At 38.6% G+C, this 23,797-nt stretch overlaps 3 protein-coding genes across 3 annotated transcripts in view; 1 reads left to right on the top strand and 2 right to left on the bottom strand.

Moving 5' to 3' along the window:
• The window catches only part of ythdc1 (YTH N6-methyladenosine RNA binding protein C1), a 30,437-nt gene extending 25,591 nt beyond the window's left edge, over positions 1–4,846 (bottom strand). Inside the window, 3 exon segments of the mRNA XM_071527521.1 lie at positions 492–844; positions 2,595–2,696; positions 4,707–4,846. Coding sequence (XP_071383622.1) covers positions 492–844; positions 2,595–2,696; positions 4,707–4,734 — 483 coding nt within the window. The 5' untranslated portion in view covers positions 4,735–4,846.
• An 865-nt stretch (positions 4,847–5,711) lies between these two features.
• Positions 5,712–6,599, top strand: ufc1 (ubiquitin-fold modifier conjugating enzyme 1). Its single transcript, XM_071527519.1, has one exon. It carries the CDS (start codon positions 5,954–5,956, stop codon positions 6,461–6,463), a length of 510 nt encoding a protein of 169 aa, XP_071383620.1. The 5' UTR covers positions 5,712–5,953; the 3' UTR covers positions 6,464–6,599.
• Positions 6,600–12,233: 5,634 nt separating this feature from the next.
• Positions 12,234–22,642, bottom strand: LOC139650776 (UDP-glucuronosyltransferase 2A2-like). The gene is made up of 7 exons (XM_071527526.1): positions 22,529–22,642; positions 19,469–19,958; positions 18,260–18,408; positions 16,053–16,184; positions 13,904–13,991; positions 13,184–13,403; positions 12,234–12,519 (listed from the first exon to the last, which is right to left on the bottom strand). The coding sequence occupies exons 2-7, from the start codon at positions 19,935–19,937 to the stop codon at positions 12,234–12,236; spliced, it is 1,344 nt and encodes a 447-aa protein (XP_071383627.1). The 5' UTR covers positions 19,938–19,958; positions 22,529–22,642.
• Positions 22,643–23,797: the final 1,155 nt, after the last annotated feature.

Genomic DNA, 23,797 nt, shown 5'->3' with positions numbered 1-23,797 from the left:
TCCGGGTGTTGTTGCTGTGATAAACGTTTCTTACAAAACGGCAGGATGCCGGCTCTTGGTCCCGCCCCTGCTTCATCCTCATTGGTTGGTAGAACTCTGACGTGACATTGATGAGCGGTGCGCTTCAGACAAAGTTGAACTAGTTTCAGCTGGAGTACAGGTCCAGCCTCAGGGCGCTCAGCGCTAAGAAGAGGTGAGGAGCCCGACTTTCCACAGGAAATAATGAAGGAACAGAACCAGCTCTTCTTCCACAGGTCTTTAGTGAAACCTAACTTTGCTCCAAGGCTTTCTCTCCGCTGTGTGGAGTTGTTACTTAGCCAACCAAGCAATGCTTTCTATCGACCTTTCTGTCCAGCATGTATTATATTGATATTGAGTATAAGTTCTATCGTGACAGATATCTATCGTTTCATCGCCCAGCTCTGCCTGAATCTAACAGCTGGAACACTAATGAACACAAACCAGTAGCGTCTCTTAACCGGCCCGCTTACCTCTGTCAGGCCGTCCATCCCGCGCTCCGCGTCTCGTCTCCGGCTGTCCTCGCCCCCCCCTCCGCCCCCCCGGCTCTTGGCGGGCTCCCGGGAGCCGCCCCCCCGCCGCCCCTTGCGCTCCTCGTAGTAGTCCTGCCGGTAGCCAGACGGCTGGCGGCCGCGTGACGCCGACCCCAAAGACGACTTCTTGCTCCCCGACGACGAGTGCTGAGGCGGCAGAGGGCCTCTCTTACTGACCGCAGAGGGCCGCGGGGGGGCGTGGCCAGAGGAGGCGGCGGCATGGGCGGAGTGAGCAGAGGGGCGGAGCCTCTTCAGGTCCTGGCTATCAGAGCGCTCGCTCTTCCTCTTGGTTCCTGGGAGGAAGAAGAGGCAGAGTGATGGAAGGAAAACAGTTGCTAGGTGATTTCTACTGGGTGCTAGAGGGTTACTAGTGGTTGCTATGGTGATTCCTTGTGGTTCCTTGTCACTCTTGCTCTACTATTACCATGCTACCTCTGATGTTGGTTGTTTCTCATCATCTCCTGTTTTGTAAAGTAAAGGCTGTAAACATACAGTGTAAGCATGCAGCTAAAAATAATGGTTGAGTCGTATGTCGTTGGGATACAGCCACGATGCATTTTCACTCACACTGCGATTCGATAAAGTTTTACAAAGAAGCGATGGAGAGTTCAGTTCACTGCAGTGATGGAGCTGCTGCTGAGGAGCTGATGACAGAAGTCCAGAGGAACAAAGACCAAAAGCCTCTAAACATGTTGAAAAGAAACGTGACGAACCGGTCGGGAGCGGAGCGGCTCTTGGGATTAGCGGTGAGGCTGTTTACTGACCTGGAAGCTTTAACTCGCTAACTTTTGCTAGCTAAACAAAATAGCATCATGTCTTAGCCAACCTGACCGCAAATGTGCTATTATCCTGTTTTTAAAATGACCGGGAGGAAACAACATGAGTCTGCAGTATCCTGTTGAAACCCGTTCAGCCTCGGTGACGTTCAGGTGTTTCTCTCAGCTCGGGCTACAGGAGACTTTACTCTCTGATCCACAGTAGATGGTGTGCAGAGTCTCCTACTGGTAAAGAAATGAACAGCTTCACTTGGAGACCATTAGCACCATTAGCTCTGATATAAACAAAGCACAATAATGTTATGAAAGCTCCGTAGAGCATTACTGATTCTGTCTTCTCCTCTCTCTTTTGCGGCGATTCATGAACCCAAATCCTTCGGCTCTGTCGTTATTTACTTTAGAGAGAGAGTAAAATAAAAACACGTTGATAAAAGCTCCGTTGTTTTCTCTGAATATTCGGCGCCAATATCGTTGTAGCGTGACACTTGAGCAACAGCATATCGCCATAGTTTGGAGGAGTTATCTTTGTAGTTGTCACTCTGTGTGTGAATGGGCTGCAAATGTGTTCAAGTCGTGGCTCGTGCTTCACTGAGAGACGTCCGCAGCATCACGTAGTGTGTGTGTGTGTGTGTGTGTGTGTGTGTGTGTGTGTGTACGTGTTTGTGTCTCATCTCACACATATTGGGATGAGGGTGTGTTTAGCAGCACCTGGCAAAGCGGGGGGGGAAGGGGGGGGGGCAGCCCTGTGAGAGGAGACTGAGTTTTATGAAGGCAAAGACCGCAGAAACAACAGTAAAACTATTAATAACAACGGCAACATTTTCTTTCTCAGTGACGTGAAACTGAGTGGTGTTGTGCCACAGGTTCATACATTAATGGGAAACCTGCACTAGCCCTGGTGTTGTGGCCATGCTGAGTACGGACCATGGCTATTGGTCATCCAAAGTATTCAGGGTATCACCATTAATGACATTATACATGTGGTTCAGCTTCAATTGTTCTACCTGAGCTGAACAGGTAACATGTCCGCTCTCTTGAATTCTCGGCTACCAACATGAGTTTGAGGAGGTGCATTTAGTAAATACTGAATTGTATTATTTTGCATAACCTGCAGTGGTAGTAGTAGAAGTAGTAGTAGCAGCACCAGTACTACTAGTACCAGCAGTAGTAGTAGTACCACAAGTAGTTGCAGTAGTAGTAATAGCAGTAGTAGTAATAGTAGTAGCAGTAATAGTAATAGTACCACCAGTAGTACCAGCAGTAGTACCTTTTTTGTCCCCAATGTCGCGCTCGCTCTCTGGGTTGTACAGCTCATCGTCCTGGTCGGGGGCTTCGGTCAAAATGTCTTCCAAAACATTCAGCTCCCCCTCTGCAAGAAGGAAACACGCTGACTTCAACCACACATTTACAACGGAGTCAGTGAGCTGCTGAGGAAATACAGGAAAACACTGCGAAGAAACAGTTTTCTTATAGGACACAGCCGGTTCTCCCTATAGGCTGATCAGGCAAATGCTCATGCATCCTTTAACAGGGTTTCCCATATATAGACAACTTTGTGGCAATATATCGATATTATATTGATATCGTGATATGAGACTAGATATCTTCTTAGATTTTGGATATCATAATATGGTAATATGGCATAAGTGTGTTTTCCTGGTTTTAAAGGCTGCATTACAGTAAAGTGATGTCATTTCCTGAACTTACCAGACTGTTCTAGCTGTTCTGTTATTTGCCTTTACCCACTTAGTCATTATATCCACATTACTGATGATTATTTATCAAAAATCTCATTGTGTAAATATTTTGTGAAAGCACCAGTAGTCATCCCTACAATATTGTCGCAATATCGACATCGAGGTATTTGGTCAAAAATATTGTGACATTTGATTTTTGGTCCATATCGCCCAGCCCTATGTGGCGGCCCGCTTTACCACTTAATTGTAGAGCTACGTGCAGCTCTAGCTTTTCCATGCCAAGAAGACGGCCGGCTGAATTCCGGAGAAGAAGAACTAACAGTTAACATTATTCTGAATACAGCAGGTTTCCCACATCAGCACACTGTATATAGCTGCTGGTCAGTATCCACTGAGTGGACTGATAACGTTAACATTAACTTTTTAACTCTGATTCTACAATATAAGACAATACAAGTACATCACCACACGGCCATCTTGGTAGGAAAATAACAGGTGATTGTAATAAATTAACCGGTGATTGCAATCTAATGACAAACACAGCCAATGAGCTGTGTGTGCTGTAAAGCACCATACTGGTAGGAAAGGCATGTGACATCATGGGAATACTACGAATAGATTCAAATTATAAACATTGCTTTAAAGTATTTTTTCTACACACAGAACTACCATTCTTACTGGATACATTACACGCCACAAAACCAATCAACAGCACTGATTCGGGGAAGCCCCCCGACAGCAAGAGATAGATCTTATTGGCTGAGGCCCCCTTGAAATCTTCATTTTAAGATCATGTCCACACAGGTGGAGAGAGCCACATTCACCTTTGTATTTGTTACATTTGTTACAAGTTGACAGGTAACAAACATACAATGCTTTAAGCGCTACATTTTTACTCTTCTTTATTGCTTGATGGTGGGTAGGATTTGCCTCCACCGAAAATTTTGCCTAGGGCCTCCAGCAGTTTAGACCCGGCCATGAAATTAGAGAGGGTCGCACCGAACTCTATTCACACATCCGGCAGTTTGTTTACATTCGCTTACCGGCAGAATAAAATCCCTCTGTAATACGACTCAGAACTTCTTTTATGCATTTTTATAGCCACTTCAACTGGCCACACATACTAACCACCAAACGTCACTTATGTCAATATATTTTCAACTTTTACACCAGATGCGCCTATTCACAACCTCTTCTTCCACCAAAACACGCCGCTGAGCTAGCGGGGCGAATCGGACATATAACGTGAAATTTTACTGAAATAACGTGCTGCTTGGTGGGTTACATGTATTCCGAATTCACCAGAACACCCTAATATTTAATAAATAAGTCTCAAGCTATATTTTATGATGTATATCCTTTGCCGATAAGCACGGCAACAACAAATTCACAGACTTTGAACTGGAGTCTGGTGTGACTTCCTCTCCGCAAGCTGTGCGGAGGCGTTAGCCATAACAAAGGCTAACATTAAGCACAAGAACGAAACAATGAATTAGAAAACATATAAGAAACGCTGCCAGTCACGTTAGCTAGCATTTTAAGTAATGACGTGTTTACGAGTCACTAATTATTGCTTCTTTGTTAGCTTGAAAGCTAACGAGTCGCGATAAAATAACAAACAAAAGGTAAATGCTAACGCGAGCTAGCCGCCGGGCTAACAAAGCAGTCCTGCTCGCGCATACCTTTGTCCTCCCGCCGGTCGGCCGCCATCAGAGCCGCTGTGGCTGCTTCTCCCTCTGCAGCAAATAACAGAATAACAAACGGTTTGTCGGCTTATTTTAATGCGGTATCTGCTCTAACGGGAAAATGGCGGATGCTTTTTTTTTTTTTTTTTTTTTTTGTTAGCTGTCCTACTACCCAGAATTCAGAGGGGGCCGGGGTTCTGACGTCGCTTCCTCGTCCGCTTCCTTTTTTTTGCCTCTTCGTGCATTGGGATGAAGCGTCACGCTACGGCAACTCTGCAGCGACAAGACCGGAATTTGACGGCATTATCTTCAAAATAAAAGCATGCATTTTAATTGGACCAATTTTTTCTGGTCATCATTATTATATTCCCATAACAATAAATATGGGGGCAAATCTTTAGCCGCTAAACAGATGTTTTTATTACATATATGATGCAAATAAACACCAAATTTATTACAGATAAAGTGGAAGAGTGAATTCAGTTTTATTTCCATTTATTACAATTTCTTCCTTAAATGTATTCCCTTTTCTCATTTCTGTAATTTGATTTATAAAAAACAACAACTTTGTAACATGCTAAAAACAAGAGCTTTTATTTCGAAGGAAAAAAAACGAAGAATGTGGAAAGGTGAGCCAATTTTTCTTATTTTACTATATTAAAAATGTCTCCTTAAATTTATTCTCATTTTCATACTGTATTAAAATAAATAAATGTAAAATGTGAAAGGGTGACATGAATTGTATTTCCATTTATTACATATTCCTCCTTAAATGTTTTCTTTTTCTCACTTCTGTACTTTGTTTAACCCCCCAAAAAATTATGCAACATACAAAAAGGGGGGCTTTTATTTAGAAAAATCCGTACTCCAGACAATGTAGAAAGGTGAGCCCAATTTTATTGACAAATTATTACAAAGTTCAAAAATGGGCTTTTGTTTTGGAAAAAAGGTCAAGAAAACGTGGAAGCAATTGTTTTCTTCATTTATTACAATTCCACCCATACATTAATTTTCCACTCTCATATCTATACATTGTTTATTCAAAAAAAACTTTTAAAAACCAAACAACGGGCTTTTATTTTGAAAACAACCAGCCGGAAGCAGCGCGGGTTCATTCTACGTAACTTAACATCGGAAGCCGGGACTCAAACTGAGAACACGTCAGTCTTCACCGGCAGAAACGATAAGAACAATTCCAACCGAAATTCGGTTGTTTTCCATTCCCCCACCCTCTCCTCCGTGACATGGCGGACGAGGCGACAAGGAAGTTGGTGTCACAGATCCCGCTGCTGAAGACCCACGCCGGCCCGCGGGACCGCGACCTGTGGGTGCAGCGGCTGAAGGAGGAGTACCAGGCGCTCATCCGCTACGTGGAGCACAACAAGGCGGCCGACAACGACTGGTTCCGCCTGGAGTCCAACCGCGAAGGCACCCGCTGGTTCGGCAAGTGCTGGTTCATCCACGACCTTCTGCGCTACGAGTTCGACCTGGAGTTCGACGTGCCGGTCACCTATCCGGCCACGGCGCCGGAGGTCGCCATCCCGGAGCTGGACGGCAAGACGGCCAAGATGTACCGAGGCGGGAAGATCTGCCTGACCGAGCACTTCAAGCCTCTGTGGGCGAGGAACGCGCCGCGCTTCGGCCTGGCGCACCTCATGGCGCTGGGGCTCGGGCCGTGGCTGGCGGTGGAAGTGCCGGATCTGATCTCCAAGGGCCTGGTGGTGCACAAGGAGCAGCAGAACAGCGGGGAGTGAATTCTGTTGAAATGGGGAAAACAAACCAAAAAAAAATTAAAAACAGGGAGACGCTGTGGCTGTGGCCGGATGTGACGTCACGTGCTGCGGAAGTGTGAAAAAAATACAAATAAAAATGAATATATGGACGAAAAAATGGAGCTATACGACTGGTGACTGACGATACTGTTGTTTAATATAATGTATATATATATATTATACTATGATTTTGTCAATATTACTTCATTATATAATTTAATACATTTAAAAAAATGTATTAAAAATATGAAACTGTGGGAAAAGTGGCTGGATTTGATGTAATGTAAATAAAATAAAATAAAAAAAAATATATATATATATATATATGGCATGAATATGGACTGATGTCAATATTTTGTAAATATTATTTAAATATATTGCAATTTTATAAATATGTTTACATTATATATTACCACAATTATTACTATTATTATGGATTTCACATTTTTTATGACATGGTTTCTAATTAAATTTGATTTCAGCTTGATTTTTGATTTACATATTATTTTGCCAATATTATTAATATTGTTTAAATAGTATTATATAATAAATTATAGAATTGTTTTGGCAAGACTATTACAACGCAATCCCAAATGCATTGTTATTACTATTATTATTATTATTATTTGCTTTCTTTTATAATTTCCAAATTAAGTTCTCCATTACAGTAATAATACTATAAATCATTAGATTTCTATAAAGAACAGCATGGAATGAGTTTCAAAACAAGACGAGGTAGACCTATCCGGCCTCTGGGCTGTATGAAACCTGTTCTGTTCTGCTGTGACCTGCTCTGTCATCTTCAGTCACATCGACCCCTGGAGACATTTTGAGTTTAATACAGTGTTGGACAGAGAGGCTTTTATGCCCCTTTATGTCACCAAACTATGTTTTTGAGAAAAAGGGCCTCAGAGTTTGAGGCTTCAAGGGCCTCAAGTTCTTCAGTCTGTAATAGTCTATCACTGATTTCAATTCAACTTCTCGATTCGGTTTCTCTCGCTGTCTCAGGTTGCGATGCCTGACGACTATGTTTTCGGCAGAAGAAACATTGTGATTGGACAATAAAGTGAACGATGACACACCTGTTGCTATGCAGATGTTCATTCAAGGATTTGAAAGGACGCTTGTAGCAGCGCGACTCGCCGCCTCTGGAAGCTCCCAGAACTCGAATACAAACTTGTAAACGAGCCGTTGTCGACAGATTCAGCAACTGCATTTCTCACCTCAGATGTTTCCAGAAACACATTTCAGTGAACCGTTCTCATAATATAAGTGAAAGTTTCCAAACGAACCGCCATGTTTTCCCAGTTTGAAATCCGGGGGCAGAAACGCACCATGATGATGTCACCACCAAGACTGTAGAGCTTGATGCCACGTCTCACATGACTTTCAACAAGGAGGAGACAGACAGACAGACAGACAGACAGACAGACAGACAGACAGTCAGTCAGTCAGACAGACAGTCAGTCAGTCAGTCAGTCAGTCAGTCAGTCAGACAGTCAGTCAGTCAGACAGACAGACAGACAGTCAGACAGTCAGTCAGTCAGTCAGTCAGTCAGACAGACAGACAGACAGACAGACAGTCAGTCAGTCAGTCAGTCAGTCAGACAGTCAGTCAGTCAGTCAGTCAGACAGACAGACAGACAGACAGACAGACAGTCAGTCAGTCAGACAGACAGTCAGTCAGTCAGTCAGTCAGTCAGTCAGACAGTCAGTCAGTCAGTCAGACAGACAGACAGACAGACAGACAGTCAGTCAGTCAGTCAGACAGTCAGTCAGTCAGACAGACAGACAGACAGACAGACAGCAGTCAGTCAGTCAGACAGACAGTCAGTCAGTCAGTCAGTCAGTCAGTCAGACAGACAGTCAGTCAGTCAGTCAGACAGACAGACAGACAGACAGTCAGTCAGTTACTTTCACTCTTCTAACCCGGTCCCAGAGGCTAAAATGAAAAAGATTTCTAAATGTGTAGATGCTGATGTGACGTCATGTAGAGAGGAAGTGTGGGAAAAAAATCAGAATCAATCAAATCTAAAAAATAAAGATAAATAAATCTAAATATTATTGACATAAATTATACTATTTTGTCAATATTATTTCACTATATCATTCAATAATTTTTTTGTAACTCATTGATAACCTGTAAACCTGCACAAAAGACATGAAAAATCCCTTAATTTCTAGTGTCTGTGAATCTACCCATGAATAAATTATAAACCCATGATATTAACCTTAATTTATTAAAGCTATGTTATTTTTAATAACATTGTTTATGTAATGAGAAACTAAGATATTTCAAGGATAAAATGGTTTCGTAGTGCCTCTAGTGGTTTCAGTATTGGTGATGCAGGTTTATTTTTTATCTTTTGTTCTGTTGTCCACTACGAAACCAAACCCCTATAAACATAAACATTTTTTATCCATTAATAATAACATAGCTTTATTTAAATTATTTAAATTCTGTTTTCTGAATTTGTATGGAATGATTGAATTTATTGAAGTTGAAACTGATTATAGAAATCAAACTCATGATGCTCTTACCAAGTTTTTATCCTATTAAAACCATATTGCATTGTTTTCTTTAAGATATTAAATTGATACTGGACTCTTGATTTGTTCTGACTTGACTTGCTGTTCTACATTTAGACTTGGGACTTGACTTGAGACTTGTGCCTCAAGACTTGAGACTGACTTGGGACTCAAGGAAAGTTTTTTTTTTTTCACTTTTTATTTTTATTGTAATTTTTACAAATCAGTAAAAGGTGAGAAATTCACTACCAACAATATTGCCCCTAGTACAGAAAGTACCAAGTGTGCATAATACAGTTGAAATTAACCATATTTAAACTGGATTGAAGTTGACTTGGTCACACCTCTCTGCCTTGTCCATATAAGTTTTGTTACAGTAAATCTCTTTCAGAGAACTGTGTTCACTTCTCTCCATGCTGCATGTATCATTAAAGAGAACAAAATAGAAATCATACCTTTCCAGTCACTATAATTGAAAATCCAGAAGGTACAGTTTCAGTGGGGTTTTCCAGACCAGTTTTTTTTTACTATGATGGACTGCATTTATATAGCGCTTTTATCCAAAGCTCTTTACAATGCCTTCATTCACCCATTCACAGACCGATGGTGGCAAGCTGCCACGCCGGGTGCTGGCTGACCATCCGGAGCAGTTTGGGGTTCAGTGTCTTGCCCAAAGACACTTCAACATGTGGATTGGAGGAGCCGGGGATCGAACCACCGACCTTCTGATTAGTGGACGACCCGCTCTGCTCCTGAGAGGAAAAACTCATAAATATTTCAAATTCTGCCTTTTCCCAAACTGTGATGGGAGGGAGATGATTTTTATTTTCTCTGAAACTACAAGAACTGGACTCTACTGTGCTGAAGACTTCTGATGAACAGTCCATCCTGCTCCCTGTAATCCCATTGAGTCCCATAAAGGGAGCTGGCCTCAGCTGTGTTAGCAAGAAAGACAAATAAAAAAAAAAGTTTAAAAGGAAACATTGATTAGAACCACTAAATACAATCTAAATATGAAATGTTGAGCAAATTTTTGGTAGTGTGGCAATTGAGCCCAAACAAAGTTTACTTATGTAAATTTTAATTTTACTCTTTAACATACATTTCTAAACATTTGCTTTCACTTTGATGGAACAGATTGCTTTGCATAGAACTCAGACAAAAAATCCTGAATAAATGTATTTTGAAAACAACTTCATAGCACAACCGATAGCACAAGTCTCTAGTCAACTCTTACGTTCCTCTGGAATATATCCACAGACTCTGGGTGGATGATCCATATATGGCATCGGGCGAGAGCCCAGGGGCACCAGACAATCTGCCTTGTTGGGGGGGGGGGGGGGGCACCACAGCATTCAAACCACAATTATAATTTTAAAAGTTTTGTCATATTTTCTTTATATATTACTCTCTGGTGGGAATGCATACATGGCCAAAATTTACCTTTTAATTTAAACAAAACAAAACAAAACAAAACAAAAATATATATATGTATATATATATATATATATATATATATATATATATATATAAAGAGAAAGAATCGTGGTTGGTGTGTAGGTGTGTGGGGAGGTGGGGGAGAGGGGGGGGGGGCTCCCCATCATATTTGAATTTGTCCAGTTTACGCATTTTGTGTGGGAAGAGAAAACCCGTTCACGGAGGAGCTGCTAAGAACAGACAGGCTGAAAACTACTTTCCCAAGTGTGTTTGCTGCAGTCAGGCTTTTCTGAACCTGCCTGTTACTAACTGTGAGGTCAGAGATCTTTTTCACAACTTAAAATAGTGAAGAACAAACTGGTCAAGTTGATGTTTGTGGAAAGTTTTCTTTTTGAACTGGATGTGCAGTTTGTGATGCTTATAACAACCATAATTTCTAACAGCCTACACACTGCAAACATTCAGGGACGGACTGGCCGGGGGAACTCCCGGTGGGCCGCTCTGTCTACTCTATAACCAGAGTGAGACGGTGTCATGGGGCCAGAAGGCACCGGAACGGCAATCGGGGTGGAACGGGGTGGAATCGCACTGGAACGGATCGGGGTGGGCTGGTCTGGACCATAGGTCTGGACAAAAGTCCCAGTCCATCCCAGAATACACTGTCTCAATGTGCTTCTCCTTTCACCTTCTGCAAGTGACTGCTTGCTACAGTCACTGAGCTTGCCTTATTATATATATTGGTGCCATGGGGCCTTGTCTGTGGTGCTGAAGTTGCATTAGATGTCTGTGTAATGATTTTTTTTTTCTTTTTTGTTTTATATTTTTTTTAGTCATGCTCTGTAATGGTTTGGCATTTAGTCTTCATTCAGGCCTGTAAAAATTTATGGTGGCCTGCATAGACTTATCCATTATCCGAAATTCTGCATTATTATTTGCATTTATTATTTGCATTTACCTGCATTTATTTGAACTAACTGCACTGCAATATTGTATCTATGGTCATTTCTATTTTATTGTAATTTCAGATAATCATGGCCCTAATTTTTATTGTAATTTCATGTGATAATGTCCTATAGTAATTTCTATAGAAATTTCTGTAGTCATTTATTTGTATTTATTTTTTTGTATTTTCTTCATAATTAGTATTATTTCTATAGTAATGTCTATAATATTGCTGTGTATGTTTTATTTTTTTTCATGATTACTATTATTTTTGTAGTACTTTATGTGGTTTTATTTTTGTACATTTTTCACGATTAGTGTTACTTCTGTAGTAATTTCTATGGTATTTGTTATATCTTTTGTAATTTTTTCACGATTATAGGTATTTCCTAGTATTTTTTTTGTATTTCTTTGTAATTTCTTCATAATTGTGATTATTTATATAGTTATTTCTATAGTAATATTTGATTGTAATTATTTTCATGATTACAGCCATTGCTGTAGTAACCTTTATAGTATTTTGTATGTAATTTTTTCATGATCACAGCTATTTCTATATACATTTTTTATATAAATTTTTGATTACGGTTCTATAGTCATTTTGATTGTAATTTTATCAGAAAGGCATAAATTCTATAGGCATTTCATCTTATTTCACCTTTTTTGCAATTTCTTTGTAAATTTGTCATAACTAGTCATTGACAAAAATAGTAATTTATGTAGTATCTTTTGTATTTCTTTAGTAATTACATTTATTTTTATAGTAACTTCTGTAGTAATTTTGTTTTTATATTTTTTCATTATTATGATTATTTTCACAGTAGAATAATTTTTTTTATTCTTGTCACTCTGTCTTTTCCCTCTGTTCACTCCTCTTAGAAAAACATTTTTGCAGACAAAACTGAAGACTTTTATAAAAAATAAAAATGGTAGTACAGAGTACAGCCAGCAGGGCGGCGCAGGTGTCCAGGCTGTGGTACTGGAACCAGTTCAGATGGTGCGACTGCACCCTAAGGTGCCGTGCGCCTCCGTGACGCATCACAAACTCGATCCAAAAGACAGCGGCGTCCAGCGGTGCCACCGGCTGGTCCCGCTGCAGAGCCGACAGACGCTGTATGCTGGACTTGTAGCTGAGAAGACAACAGAAATACTGTGAAAAAATTACAATAAAAAGCTACTATATAATAAAAGAAATACTTTTGGAATTACAATAGAAATAAACAAAATCACAAAAACATTATAGAAATAACTTACACTAAAAAATACCATAAAAAATAACTGTAGAAATAACTGCAATCAAAAAATTTACTTAAAGAACTTACTGTAATCATTTAAAAATTATAATACAATAAAACATTACTATAAAAATGACTGTAGAAATTAGTATCAAAGAATCATAATAATGAAATAATTACAAACAAAATTACTACAGAATTACTATAAAAATAAATTTAATAATTAAATAATGTAAAAAATACTGTAGAAATGACAAAAAATCAATCAGTCATTGGAAAAATGTAAGATTAAATAATTTGAGATGACTATAGAAATTATATGACATTCTGATCAAATTACAGTCAAAATCACTATAACCAATAGAATACCATAGATTACATTTTTAATTTGATTTCATTTGATTTAATATTTTTGTAGCTGGACAATAGAGGACATTTTTTTAAATTTCATTTTAATTTTAATTCATTTTATTGAATTTCATAATTTTCCCATCCAATTTCCTTACATTTTTCTGACATCAATGCCAATTGTGACATCATCAACCCTCCAACTACTTACGACAGGTTGCCGATGACAGTTTTGAGGGCTTCCTCTAGGTCCTCAGACGTCATGCTACTGAAGTCCAATGAGACGGCAGCGCCTCGGTTCACCATACGCAGGATATTGTCTGGTTGGTCAGCGAAAAGCGGGATTCCGACCAATGGGACGCCGTGGTAGATGGCCTCATAAAGGCCATTGGTTCCACCATGCGTGATGAAGGCTTTGGTCTTCGGATGGCCTGAGGAAGAGGGAAAAAATGACACAAGGAGGTGACTTTTATTGTGAAAGGGAGTGAAAATCATGGAGGCGTCTAGTAGATTTTATTGTGAAAAGGACGAAAGGGTTCGCATGGGGACAATAGGTTTTTAAAGTGAAAAAATGATGAAGCGTTGAGGCTTTTATTGTCAAAGGGAGTGAAAATCATAGCGGTGTTTGGTGGCTTTTATTGTGAAAAGGAGGAAAAGTACAGAGGGATTTTGGTGGCTGTTATTGTGAAACGATGGAAATTGTATGGAGGGAATCCAGTGGCTTTCACTGTGAAAGGAAGGAACATGTATTGTGAAAACTTTTTTAGTTTCAAAAGTTTACTCTCCTTCAAAATAAAAGCACAAAATTAGCTCCATACAGAACTGGAAAGAGTAATATTTGTATACATTAATTATATAAAAAACTATGTTAATGTGTCAAAACGTCAGAAATTTTACAAAAAATAATCAATTTTAAATCATAAATTTTTACCCAGCAAGTCGTTTTGTGGGATCCAATGATAGAGCTTTGTGTTTGGTGCCAAAGTGGCGGGCTTTTCTCCCTTGTACTTCCATATCACCTAGAAAAAAAATTAACAAAAATTATTTTAAAAAGTTTTTAAAAAGTTGTAGAATACATAAAATTATAATAAACATAATTGGAATAAATATTATAATCAAAAGTGTATCAAAACATAAATTCTAATATAATTCTTGTAAAAAAAATATTTTTATTGCAGCTTAACTAGGGAATCCAAGTAGCAAAAAACATCATCATTCAACTTGCGAAATTTCCACATCAGAAACTCATCTTTCCGATGTCTGATAACACTTAAATGCAGCAAAAACATTTTTTTATTGCATCTTAGCTAGGAAACCCAGGAAGAAAAAAAATCATCCAAGTTGCAAAATTTCCATGCCAGAAACTCAATTTGTCCATCAGGACCTCAATGCAACAAAAATCAAAATTTTTTAAGAAGGTTCAAATTGCGTCAAAACTTGGAAACTCAGGTAACAAAAATTTCCCCGATGTCCGACTTCTGAAATTTCCACATTGGAAAATCATTTTTCCAATGTCTGATAACATCTGAATGCAACATAAATTCTAATTTATAATTTTTTTTGTTGCATGTTACCTAGGAAACCCAGGTAGCAAAAAATCATTATCCAACTTGTGAAATTTTCAAGTAATTTTTCCAAATTTCCACTAGCACATGAATGCAGCAAGAGTCAAAATTTTCGCACCATTTTGAGAACGCACGTGCATTAAAACTCAGAAACTCAAGTTACAAAATTTACCCTGAAATCATTGTCCGTCTTGCAAACTTTTGCGCGTCAGAAAGTCATTTTTCTGATGTCTTTTAACACTTAAACGCAACATAAATTGTAATTTAGAATTCTTTTTAAAAAATTGTATTGCATTTTAGTCAGTCACTCGTTTTTCCCAATTTGTCCACTAGCACATGAATGCAGCATGATTCTAAATTTTCCTGCCATTTTGAGAATGTTATCAATGCATTAAAACTCGGAAACTCAAGTCACGGCAGGACGGCACGGTGGCTCAGTGTTTTGCCTCACAGCAAGAAGGTCCTGGGTTCGAACCCAGGTCCTTTCTGTGTGGAGTTTGCATGTTCTCCCCATGTGTGGGTTTCCGCCGGGTGCTCCGGTTTCCTCCCACCATCAAAGACATGTATGTTAGGGTTAATGTCAGCACCCCTGACCGAGGCACTGGCAAAAGAACTGGAGTTGGTCCCTGGGCAGTGGCTGCCCACTGCTCCTAGTGTGTGTGTAGGATGGGTCAAATGCAGAGGACAAATTTCCCCACGGGGATAATAAAGTATACAAATGCAAATACAAATGTTACAAAATTTACCTTGAAGTCATCGTCCGACTTGTGAAATTTCCACGCTGGAAATAAATTTTTCCAAAGGCTTTTAACACTTGAACACAACATGAATTCAAATTTATATTGCATCTGAACTAGGAAACCCAAGTTTAAGAAAAAATGTGTGAAATTTCCATGTCGGAATCAAATTTTTCCAAATATAATTCTTATAAAAAAGAAATTATTATTTTTAGAAGGTTCTAATTGTGTCAAAACTCAGAAACTCAGGTGACAAAATTTCCCCCTACATCATCGTCCAACTTACGAAATTTCCATGTTAGAAACCTAATTTTTCCGAACTTTGTTTAAAATTTTTGTATTTATTTTAACATAAACTCGAATTTCTACAAATTTATTGTGTCTGAACAAGAACACACAGGTAGCAAAAAAATCATCATCCGACTTAGGACAAATTGTTTATCCCCAATTTTTCCATGATTTTTTTTTTTTGATTCTTCCAATTTTTCCCCCATTTTCCCCTGAACTTTGGATGGAAAAGTATGGAGGTAGTTTGGTGGCTTTTATTGTGAAAGGGAGGAAAAGTGTGGAAAATTGAGTGGCTTTTATTGTTGTAAGGAGAATAAAATCATCCAACTTGCAAAAAGTTGGGTTATTTTTCCCTGATTTTTTGCTGATTTTCAGGGTATTTTGGGTGGTAAATGCTGGGAAAATGGTGGAAAAATCGGGGAAAACGTCTGGGAGAATTTGAGGAAGAATCTGCTTCCTGAACACAGCAGAGAAAGGCGGAGCTTTGGACCTTCTGTGGAAGACGTGCGAGGCCGGCGGCGATGACATCTGCTCGCTCCTTCGTCAGGTTCGTCACCATGGAGCCCAGCGAGAAAACTACCAGGCCGGCGTCTCCCGAACTCTGAACGAACTCCTCCATTTCCTGAAAGAAGCATTGTTATGTCATAGTCATTATTATTATCATCAGAGCCCAGGTTTGTTAGGTGGTTTTTATTGTGAAAACAAGGAGAAAATATGGAGGTTTGGTGGCTTTTATTGTGAAAGTGTCATCATCATCATTATTTTCATTGTTAGTTTCATCGTTATTATCATCATCATTAGAGAAACTCAGAGAAACTTATTGAGAAGGTAAGGAAAAATGATGGAATTTAGTGGCTTTTAATGTGAAAAAGATGAGAAAGTATGGATGTTGGTGGCTTTTATTGTGAAAGAAAGGAAACTGTATGGAGGAAGATGCTTTAATTGTGAAAGAAAGGAAAAATCATCATTATCATCATATGTGGAGATCAGTAAAACAAAAATATTAGTTGCTTTGGATGGTGGCTTTTATTATGAAAGGGAAGGAAGACTGCTGGTGGAATTTGGTGGCTTTTATTGTGAAAAGTGAGGGAAAGTATGGAATTAATTTGGTGGATTTTATGGTAAAAAATAGAATTGTGAATTGTATTAATTCTGATTCTATAGGGCTTTCCAAAGGGGAAGGGTCTCATCTGTCCCTAAGGTCATACCTGCAGGCAAAAAAGGGAACAAATTTGAAGTTAATACACTCTTTTCCAGTGGAAAAATTAAGATCATCATATTAAAGAACATCATATTTAAAGAACACCATTCTCAAAGAGAACCAACTCTATAGGGAGAGAGGTAAAGTTAATACAATGAAAAATTACACTCGAAAAGTTAATGTCTAGCAGTACAATTTAAAGATCACTATCATTTATTTATTATTATAACTATGAACTCTCCCTGTAGAATTGATAGTGATCTTTAAATTGACTAGACATTAACTTTTCGCGTGTGATTTTTCATTGTATTAACTTTACCTCTCTCCCTATAGAGTTGGTTCTCTTTGAGAACGGTGTTCTTTAAATATGATGTTCTTTAATATGATGATCTTAATATTTTTTCTACATGGTAGTATCTTTTCCAGTGAATTAACTTCAACTTTGTTCCCTTTTTTGCCTGCAGGTATGACCTTAGGGACAGATGAGACCCCTCCCCTTTGGACAGCCCTATAGAATTAGGGAAACAGTCAGGTCATACTATTCATTTAATGCCTTTGAGTAATGGGTTTTGACTGATGTGGAGCTACTCCTTCATGCTTTTGATTAATAGTATTCTAGTGTAGCCTACACCTATATCTAAATGGTTTTTTTTTTCTATTTTTTTCTATTTTTGTATATATTATATGGTTAGAAATATGATATGGTTAAAATGATTAAAATGAGTGAGTATGATCATGTGATGAGGATCCACTTCATGTAATTTGAGTCTTCTTAAACACCTGTATTGTAGGATCAGTGAGTGAACCTGAGGCAGCAGCTGTTCGCTTCTCAAGACTAATCTTAAGAAAATAAAGATGTAAATTAACAACAAAGTCTAACAGTGTGCGGTTGGATAATTCCTTTACATGGACTGTCTTCCTGCACCTGATCATACGGGGCTGTGCAGGGGGGGCTTGGCGACTAATTCCCAATGTTATTTATTATATTACATTCAATGTTTTTATATAATTATTCTCAATATTATATTATCTTCAAACTATATATATATATATTTACAATTATTTAGCCTTTCATTTTCAGTATACTTGTTTATCATATATATTATTTTCATGGCATTTCAAATGTCTCAATTTTTATTGAAATACCCTTTAAAACCATCTGAAACTACCAATACGTAAACTTTTTAATGATTTCTTAAATCTTCTTCTTCTTCTTCTTCTTCACATTTGTATTTTATTTCTGAATGTATAACTATTTTGATGAATATACGTATTCAATATGTTCCTTTTATTATTATTTAATTTAATTTAAAATTATTATTCATCACCATATTACCTTCAAAATATAAAAAAACTATATATTTTTTCCAATATCAAAAATATTTTTTTCACTTTCAAAACAATTTTAGTTTTCTTTCAAATCATTATTAATCACAATATTACCTTCAAAATATAAAAAAACAACGACGAGATGATTTGATCACTTCAAAACTTGCCTCTGGCAGCTGATTGGCCGGTTTGCAGTGCAAACCACCTACAAATTTGAAGTTGGGCAGGAATGGCCGCGGATCGTCCAAGTCCCAGAAAGTTCGGATCAGCCAGATGTCGGCTTTCCCGATGGTCTCGCACATGGAGGTGGGACTTCCTGTGTGGACAGGAAGTGAAGGCGTTAGTAGGGTACCTTTGTTTTGACAGTTCAAAAAAGGTTTGAAGACAGGACCAAACATTTTTTATACTTTAAAAATGACTTTTAATTAGTTTTTCACTTTAACACTGACTTATTCCATTGTCAAACCTGTCTGTTTCACTTAAAAAAAAATTCCACTTTAAAAATGGCTTTTCCACTGACAAAATGATTTTGTCATGTTAATAAATATAATTTTTTTTTTTTTAAATATTTTTTCGCTTTCAAACCTGCTCTGTTTTCACTATTACGACATTTCTTTTTCACTTTCAAAATGTCCTTTTTTCAAAACATTTTTTTAACTTTAAAAATGACTTGACAGGTTGTTGCAAAGCATCATGGGTTCAATCCAGTGACGTTTTTCTTTAGTTTTGGTCGTTTTTTGTTACTCTTCTGACATTTTTCTATCTTTCCTTGTCATTTTTTGCTCTATTCTGTCATTTAATCGGCACGTTTATTTTTTACTGATGTTTTTGTACTTATTTTCTCTGACTATTTTTTGCTGTATTCTGTAGTATTTTTCACTCTCTTCTGACATTTTTTTTCATTTTTCCATTCAATTTTTCATTGTTCATTCATTTTTTCTACTGTTACTCTACTTTTTTCCACTTTCAAAATGACTTCCTTAACTTAAAAAAACCCCCGAAAAGACACTTTACAACAGATAGGGGAAAAGAAAAGAAATATATAAAACCAAACAAAAAACTAATACAAAAGTGATGATAATAAATGAAGATGGTAAAATAATGACAAGAGTGTGCATTTCAGTTCTGGAGAGGCAGTGGGAGTCAGATATTGTAGGCCTTTTTGAAAAGGTGGTTTTGAGTTTATTTTTGAATGAAGGGAGTGAGTCTGAGTTTCTGATGTGAGAAGGGAGGCAGTTCCAGAGGGTCGGGGCAGCGATGGCAAAGGCTCCGCCCCCCAAGGTGCGGAGCTTGGTCCTGGTGACGGGGGTGATGGAGGATACTTTCAATCATATATTTTTTACTTTCAAATTTTTTTTCCCCTTTTTTCGTCTCACCTTTGATCTCGCTGTAGTACGGATCCAGCGTCAGCCTCCAGAATGCCTCGGTCACCGCGGAGAACAGAGTGTAGGTCACAACGTTGACCAGCCGCTCTGTGAAGGTCATGCGGTCGCCGTAAGACAGCGGCGGCGCCGGGACGAACGACGGCGGTGCCGGCGCGTGGCCGCAGTGCCGCTCCAGCACCGCACCGAAAGAAAACCGCAGCGAAATGACCAGCGGCAGGCCCAGCAGGTCGGCCAGCAGGTCGGTGCAAAGCATCATGGGGTCGCTGAGGATGGCGTGGAAGCCGGCGGCCCTCAGCGACGCCATCAGCGTGGCGTTTCGCAGCATGGCGTCGCACTGCATCAGCTGCAGCCCCGAGGTCCGGCCCATCCAGTCGTGCATTTTCAGGTACTTCTGGAGCAGCGAGGCGTTCTGCGATTCGTACATGGAGTAGTGGATGAAATCCTCGGTGAGGCCGTGCATCTCGGCTCGGCTGAACGGCACCTGGGAGACGGAAAAATGCGTTCAAAACACATTGAAGAACCGATTTAAATTCAGTTTAAATGGATTCAAAACTCACTTATAAGTGATTTAAAAGCCATTCAAAAGCGATTCAAAACTCACAGCCAATTCAAAACTCACTCAAAACCAAACTCACTCAAAGTTGATTCAAAATTAATTTAAAAGTTATTAAGATAAAATTGCACTTTATTGATCCCCTAGGGGAAACTCAGGCTTCAAAACTCACTCAAAACCAAACTGTTAAAAGTGATTCAAAAGCCACTCAAAACCAATTCAAAACTCACTCAAAATGGATTCAAACTCACTTGAACATGATTCAAAACTCACTCAAAACAAACTCACTGAATAGCGATTCAAAATTCAAACTAGATTCAAAGGCCAGTCAATAGCGATTCACAACTCACTTTAAACCGATTCAAATGCCACTCAAAACCGATTAAACATGTTCTCAAAAGCCATTCAAAACTCACTTAAAAGCGATTCAAAACTCACTTTAAACAGATTCAAAAGCCACTCAACATCAACTCAAAACCCATTACATTCAGAATCCATTTGAAACACATTCAAAACACATGCAAAAAAAATCAAACCCAATCAAAACCAATTCAGAACACATTCATACATTAAATTTGATAACCGCTCAAAACAATTTGAAAACACGTGCAAAAAAATAAAAAGTCAATTGAATCATCATTTTTGGAGAGTCTGGTAGATTTTTTCTGTCCAATGACTTTGCTTTTTCCATGGATTTGTTAAGATGTGGTTCGTATCTCCTTTCTATAAACCTGGATCGCATCTCTCCTGCTTTTGTTTTGAAGTCCTCTTCCTCAAGATTTTAGTGATCTTGAGATCTAGAAAATCTATGGTAGTCTGAAGTTTTCTTTTACTGAATTCACATATTCATGGAACTGTAGAAGTTCCTGCTCAGTTGAATAAAAAAAAATTTAGAATATCGTCAATACCTGTTTTATCGAAGAATGGATTCTTAGGGTTTAGCATGAATTCCTCGTCCAACACTGTCCTTTGAAAATGTGGGAGACTTTAACTCACATGAAGGCCCATGAAGGCCTGCAAATGTATAATCAGTATAATACTCAGCACAAAGGAGTAGAAGTGAATAAGCACATAATGTCCTGATTTACCCACATGGAAAGGAAATATATTTAAATATATATTTTTTGGGCACAATGCATTTCAAACACATTTTGAAAATGCATTTGAAGCCATGCAAAAATGTATTTCTGTCTCTAAAATGTATTCCAGACCAGAGAAGAAATATATTATATTATATTAGAAATACATTTGAAATGAATTGATAATACCTTTAAAATATATTTATTAAAATATAAGTGGCCAATTTTTACATATTTCAAATGCATTTTGAAATCCATTTTGAAATCTTTCTTTCCATATGAAGAGTGTGTAGCAAGAATATGTTTTATTTTTAATGACATGGCAAATACAGTCATTTTTTAATCAGTGTTCAAGGTTAGGCTGATACCATTGTTTCTGGAGGAAAGGAGAAGGCAGCAATTGAATACAATGATGTCTGAAGAATGCAGGAAAGATACTTTTGTCAGAAAGAGGTATCGGTGTTAAGGCCCCAAAAGGAGGGGCGTAGTAAGGTATATAAAAAATGGTTTTATATATTTAGATTCAGTTGCTTCCATGGAACCAGCTCGGGTTGTCTGAACTTGATTTGTCAGTAAACTCTATCATATTGAACTCTATTGCATTTGTTTGAATTATTTTATAATGAGATTGAAGACGTGTGGTTGAAGACCTGACGACATCTGGCCCACCTGGAGGCAAAAACCAATCGAAAATCCATGCAAAACCCATTCAAAAACACATCTAAAATTAAATTCATAACCCACTCAAAATCAGTTGAAAAACCCATTAAAAATATTCCAAACCCATTCAAAACACATTCAAAATATTCCAAACACATTCAAAACCCATTCAAAATATTCCAAACCCATTCAAAACCCATTCAAAATATTCTAAACCCATTCAAAATATTCCAAACCCATTCAAAACCCATTCAAAATATTCAAAACCCATTCAAAACCCATTCAACACCCATTCAAAATATTCAAAACCCATTAAAAATATTCCAAACCCATTCAAAACCCATTCAAAATATTCCAAACCCATTCAAAACCCATTCAAAATATTCCAAACCCATTCAAAACCCATTCAAAATATTCTAAACCCATTCAAAATATTCCAAACCCATTCAAAACCCATTCAAAATATTCCAAACCCATTCAAAACCCATTCAAAACCCATTCAACACCCATTCAAAATATTCAAAACCCATTAAAAATATTCCAAACCCATTCAAAACCCATTCAAAATATTCCAAACCCATTCAAAACCCATTCAAAACCCATTCAACACCCATTCAAAATATTCAAAACCCATTAAAAATATTCCAAACCCATTCAAAGCCCATTCAAAATATTCCAAACCCATTCAAAACCCATTCAAAATATTCAAAACCCATTCCAAACACATGCGAAACCCTTTCCAAACCCCCCATTCCGAACCTGGAAAACCCGGAAGTGGAACTTCCCGGCGTAGCGGCGGTTGTCGTAGTCGACGGACGGCGAGGCGTCGGCGACCAGAACAGTGACAGAGTGGTTCCTCGCCACCAGAGCCTCCATGATGCTCCGCATGTTCAACCAATGGCTGTACTCGCCGGGGAAGACCAGAACATGGCCGCCGTCCACGCCGCCGCCGCTACCAGAAAGGAGACGGACGAAGAAGAAGACGAAGAGGAACCGGAGACGAAGCGGGAAAAACGGCATGTCGCTCGTTTCTTCCCGTCTTCTCTCGATGAGCTTTTCCTCTTTTCTTCTGTTCTGTTGTCTTTTCTTTTTTCCCTCTCGTTTCTCTTCTTTTCGTGCTGTTCCAGAGGGAGAAAACACACCAGGAAGTGAACGCAGGTTTCTGTCCGGAGAAAGCAAAGAGGACTTTGTCTCGATGGACCATCCAAAACACATTCAAAACACGGTCAGAACCTATTCAATTCAAAACCCAGTTTAAAGCTATTCAAAAGACAGGCAAACTAAATTCAAAACATATTCAGTACCAATTCATAGTATTCCCATGATGTCACATGCATTTCCTACCAATAGGCTGTGGCGCTTTACAATACACACAGCTCATTGGCTGTGTTTGTCATTAGATTGGAATCACAACACCGTGTGTTGATGCAACAGAATACTGTGAAAACCCGTCTATTACCAGAAAGCCTTCTGGTGGAATCTATAGATTCATCAGAACTAAACCTGAAACAAGAACTTCAGATTACTCTCAGTTGGAGCTCATCTGCTTTCATTGTTTCTATTTTTTCTTTTATGTCTTTCAAGAGTTTTTTTTGCACAACAACCATAGCAGGTTCTCCCTGTAGGCTGATTAGGCAAAAGCCAAGGGCCTCCTTCCTTTACCAGGGTTTCCCATACACAGACAACTATTATTATTATTTTTTTTTACTACTTAGCTCTTAGCCCATACTTGTTCCGCACGCTCTCTCTTTCTGTTGCTCTCTCTCTCTCTCTCTCTCTCTCTCTCTCTCTCTCTCTCTCTCTCTCTCTCTCTGCAACAAGTGGACAGTACCAAATTAAATGCATGGCATCCTCCTCCTCATCAGACAGAATGACCCATATGTGTATCTGTTTATAAAGTATGTACTTCTGCATGTTTGTATATAGTGTGTACTATTGTGTGTGTGTAGTGTTTGTGTGTATATCATGTGTATGTGTATTGTGTGTCTATAGTGTGTTGCCTGGCAGCTCAGCCCTCACACTCTAGTG

Source organism: Centroberyx affinis, unplaced genomic scaffold (genome assembly GCF_046629955.1).
Source record: "Centroberyx affinis isolate AG114_WGS23_722 - 3 ecotype Tasmania unplaced genomic scaffold, CSIRO-AGI_Caff_v1 ptg001543l_1, whole genome shotgun sequence".
NCBI classification, from domain to species: domain Eukaryota; kingdom Metazoa; phylum Chordata; class Actinopteri; order Beryciformes; family Berycidae; genus Centroberyx; species Centroberyx affinis.
This window is presented reverse-complemented; position numbering and strand designations above follow the sequence as displayed.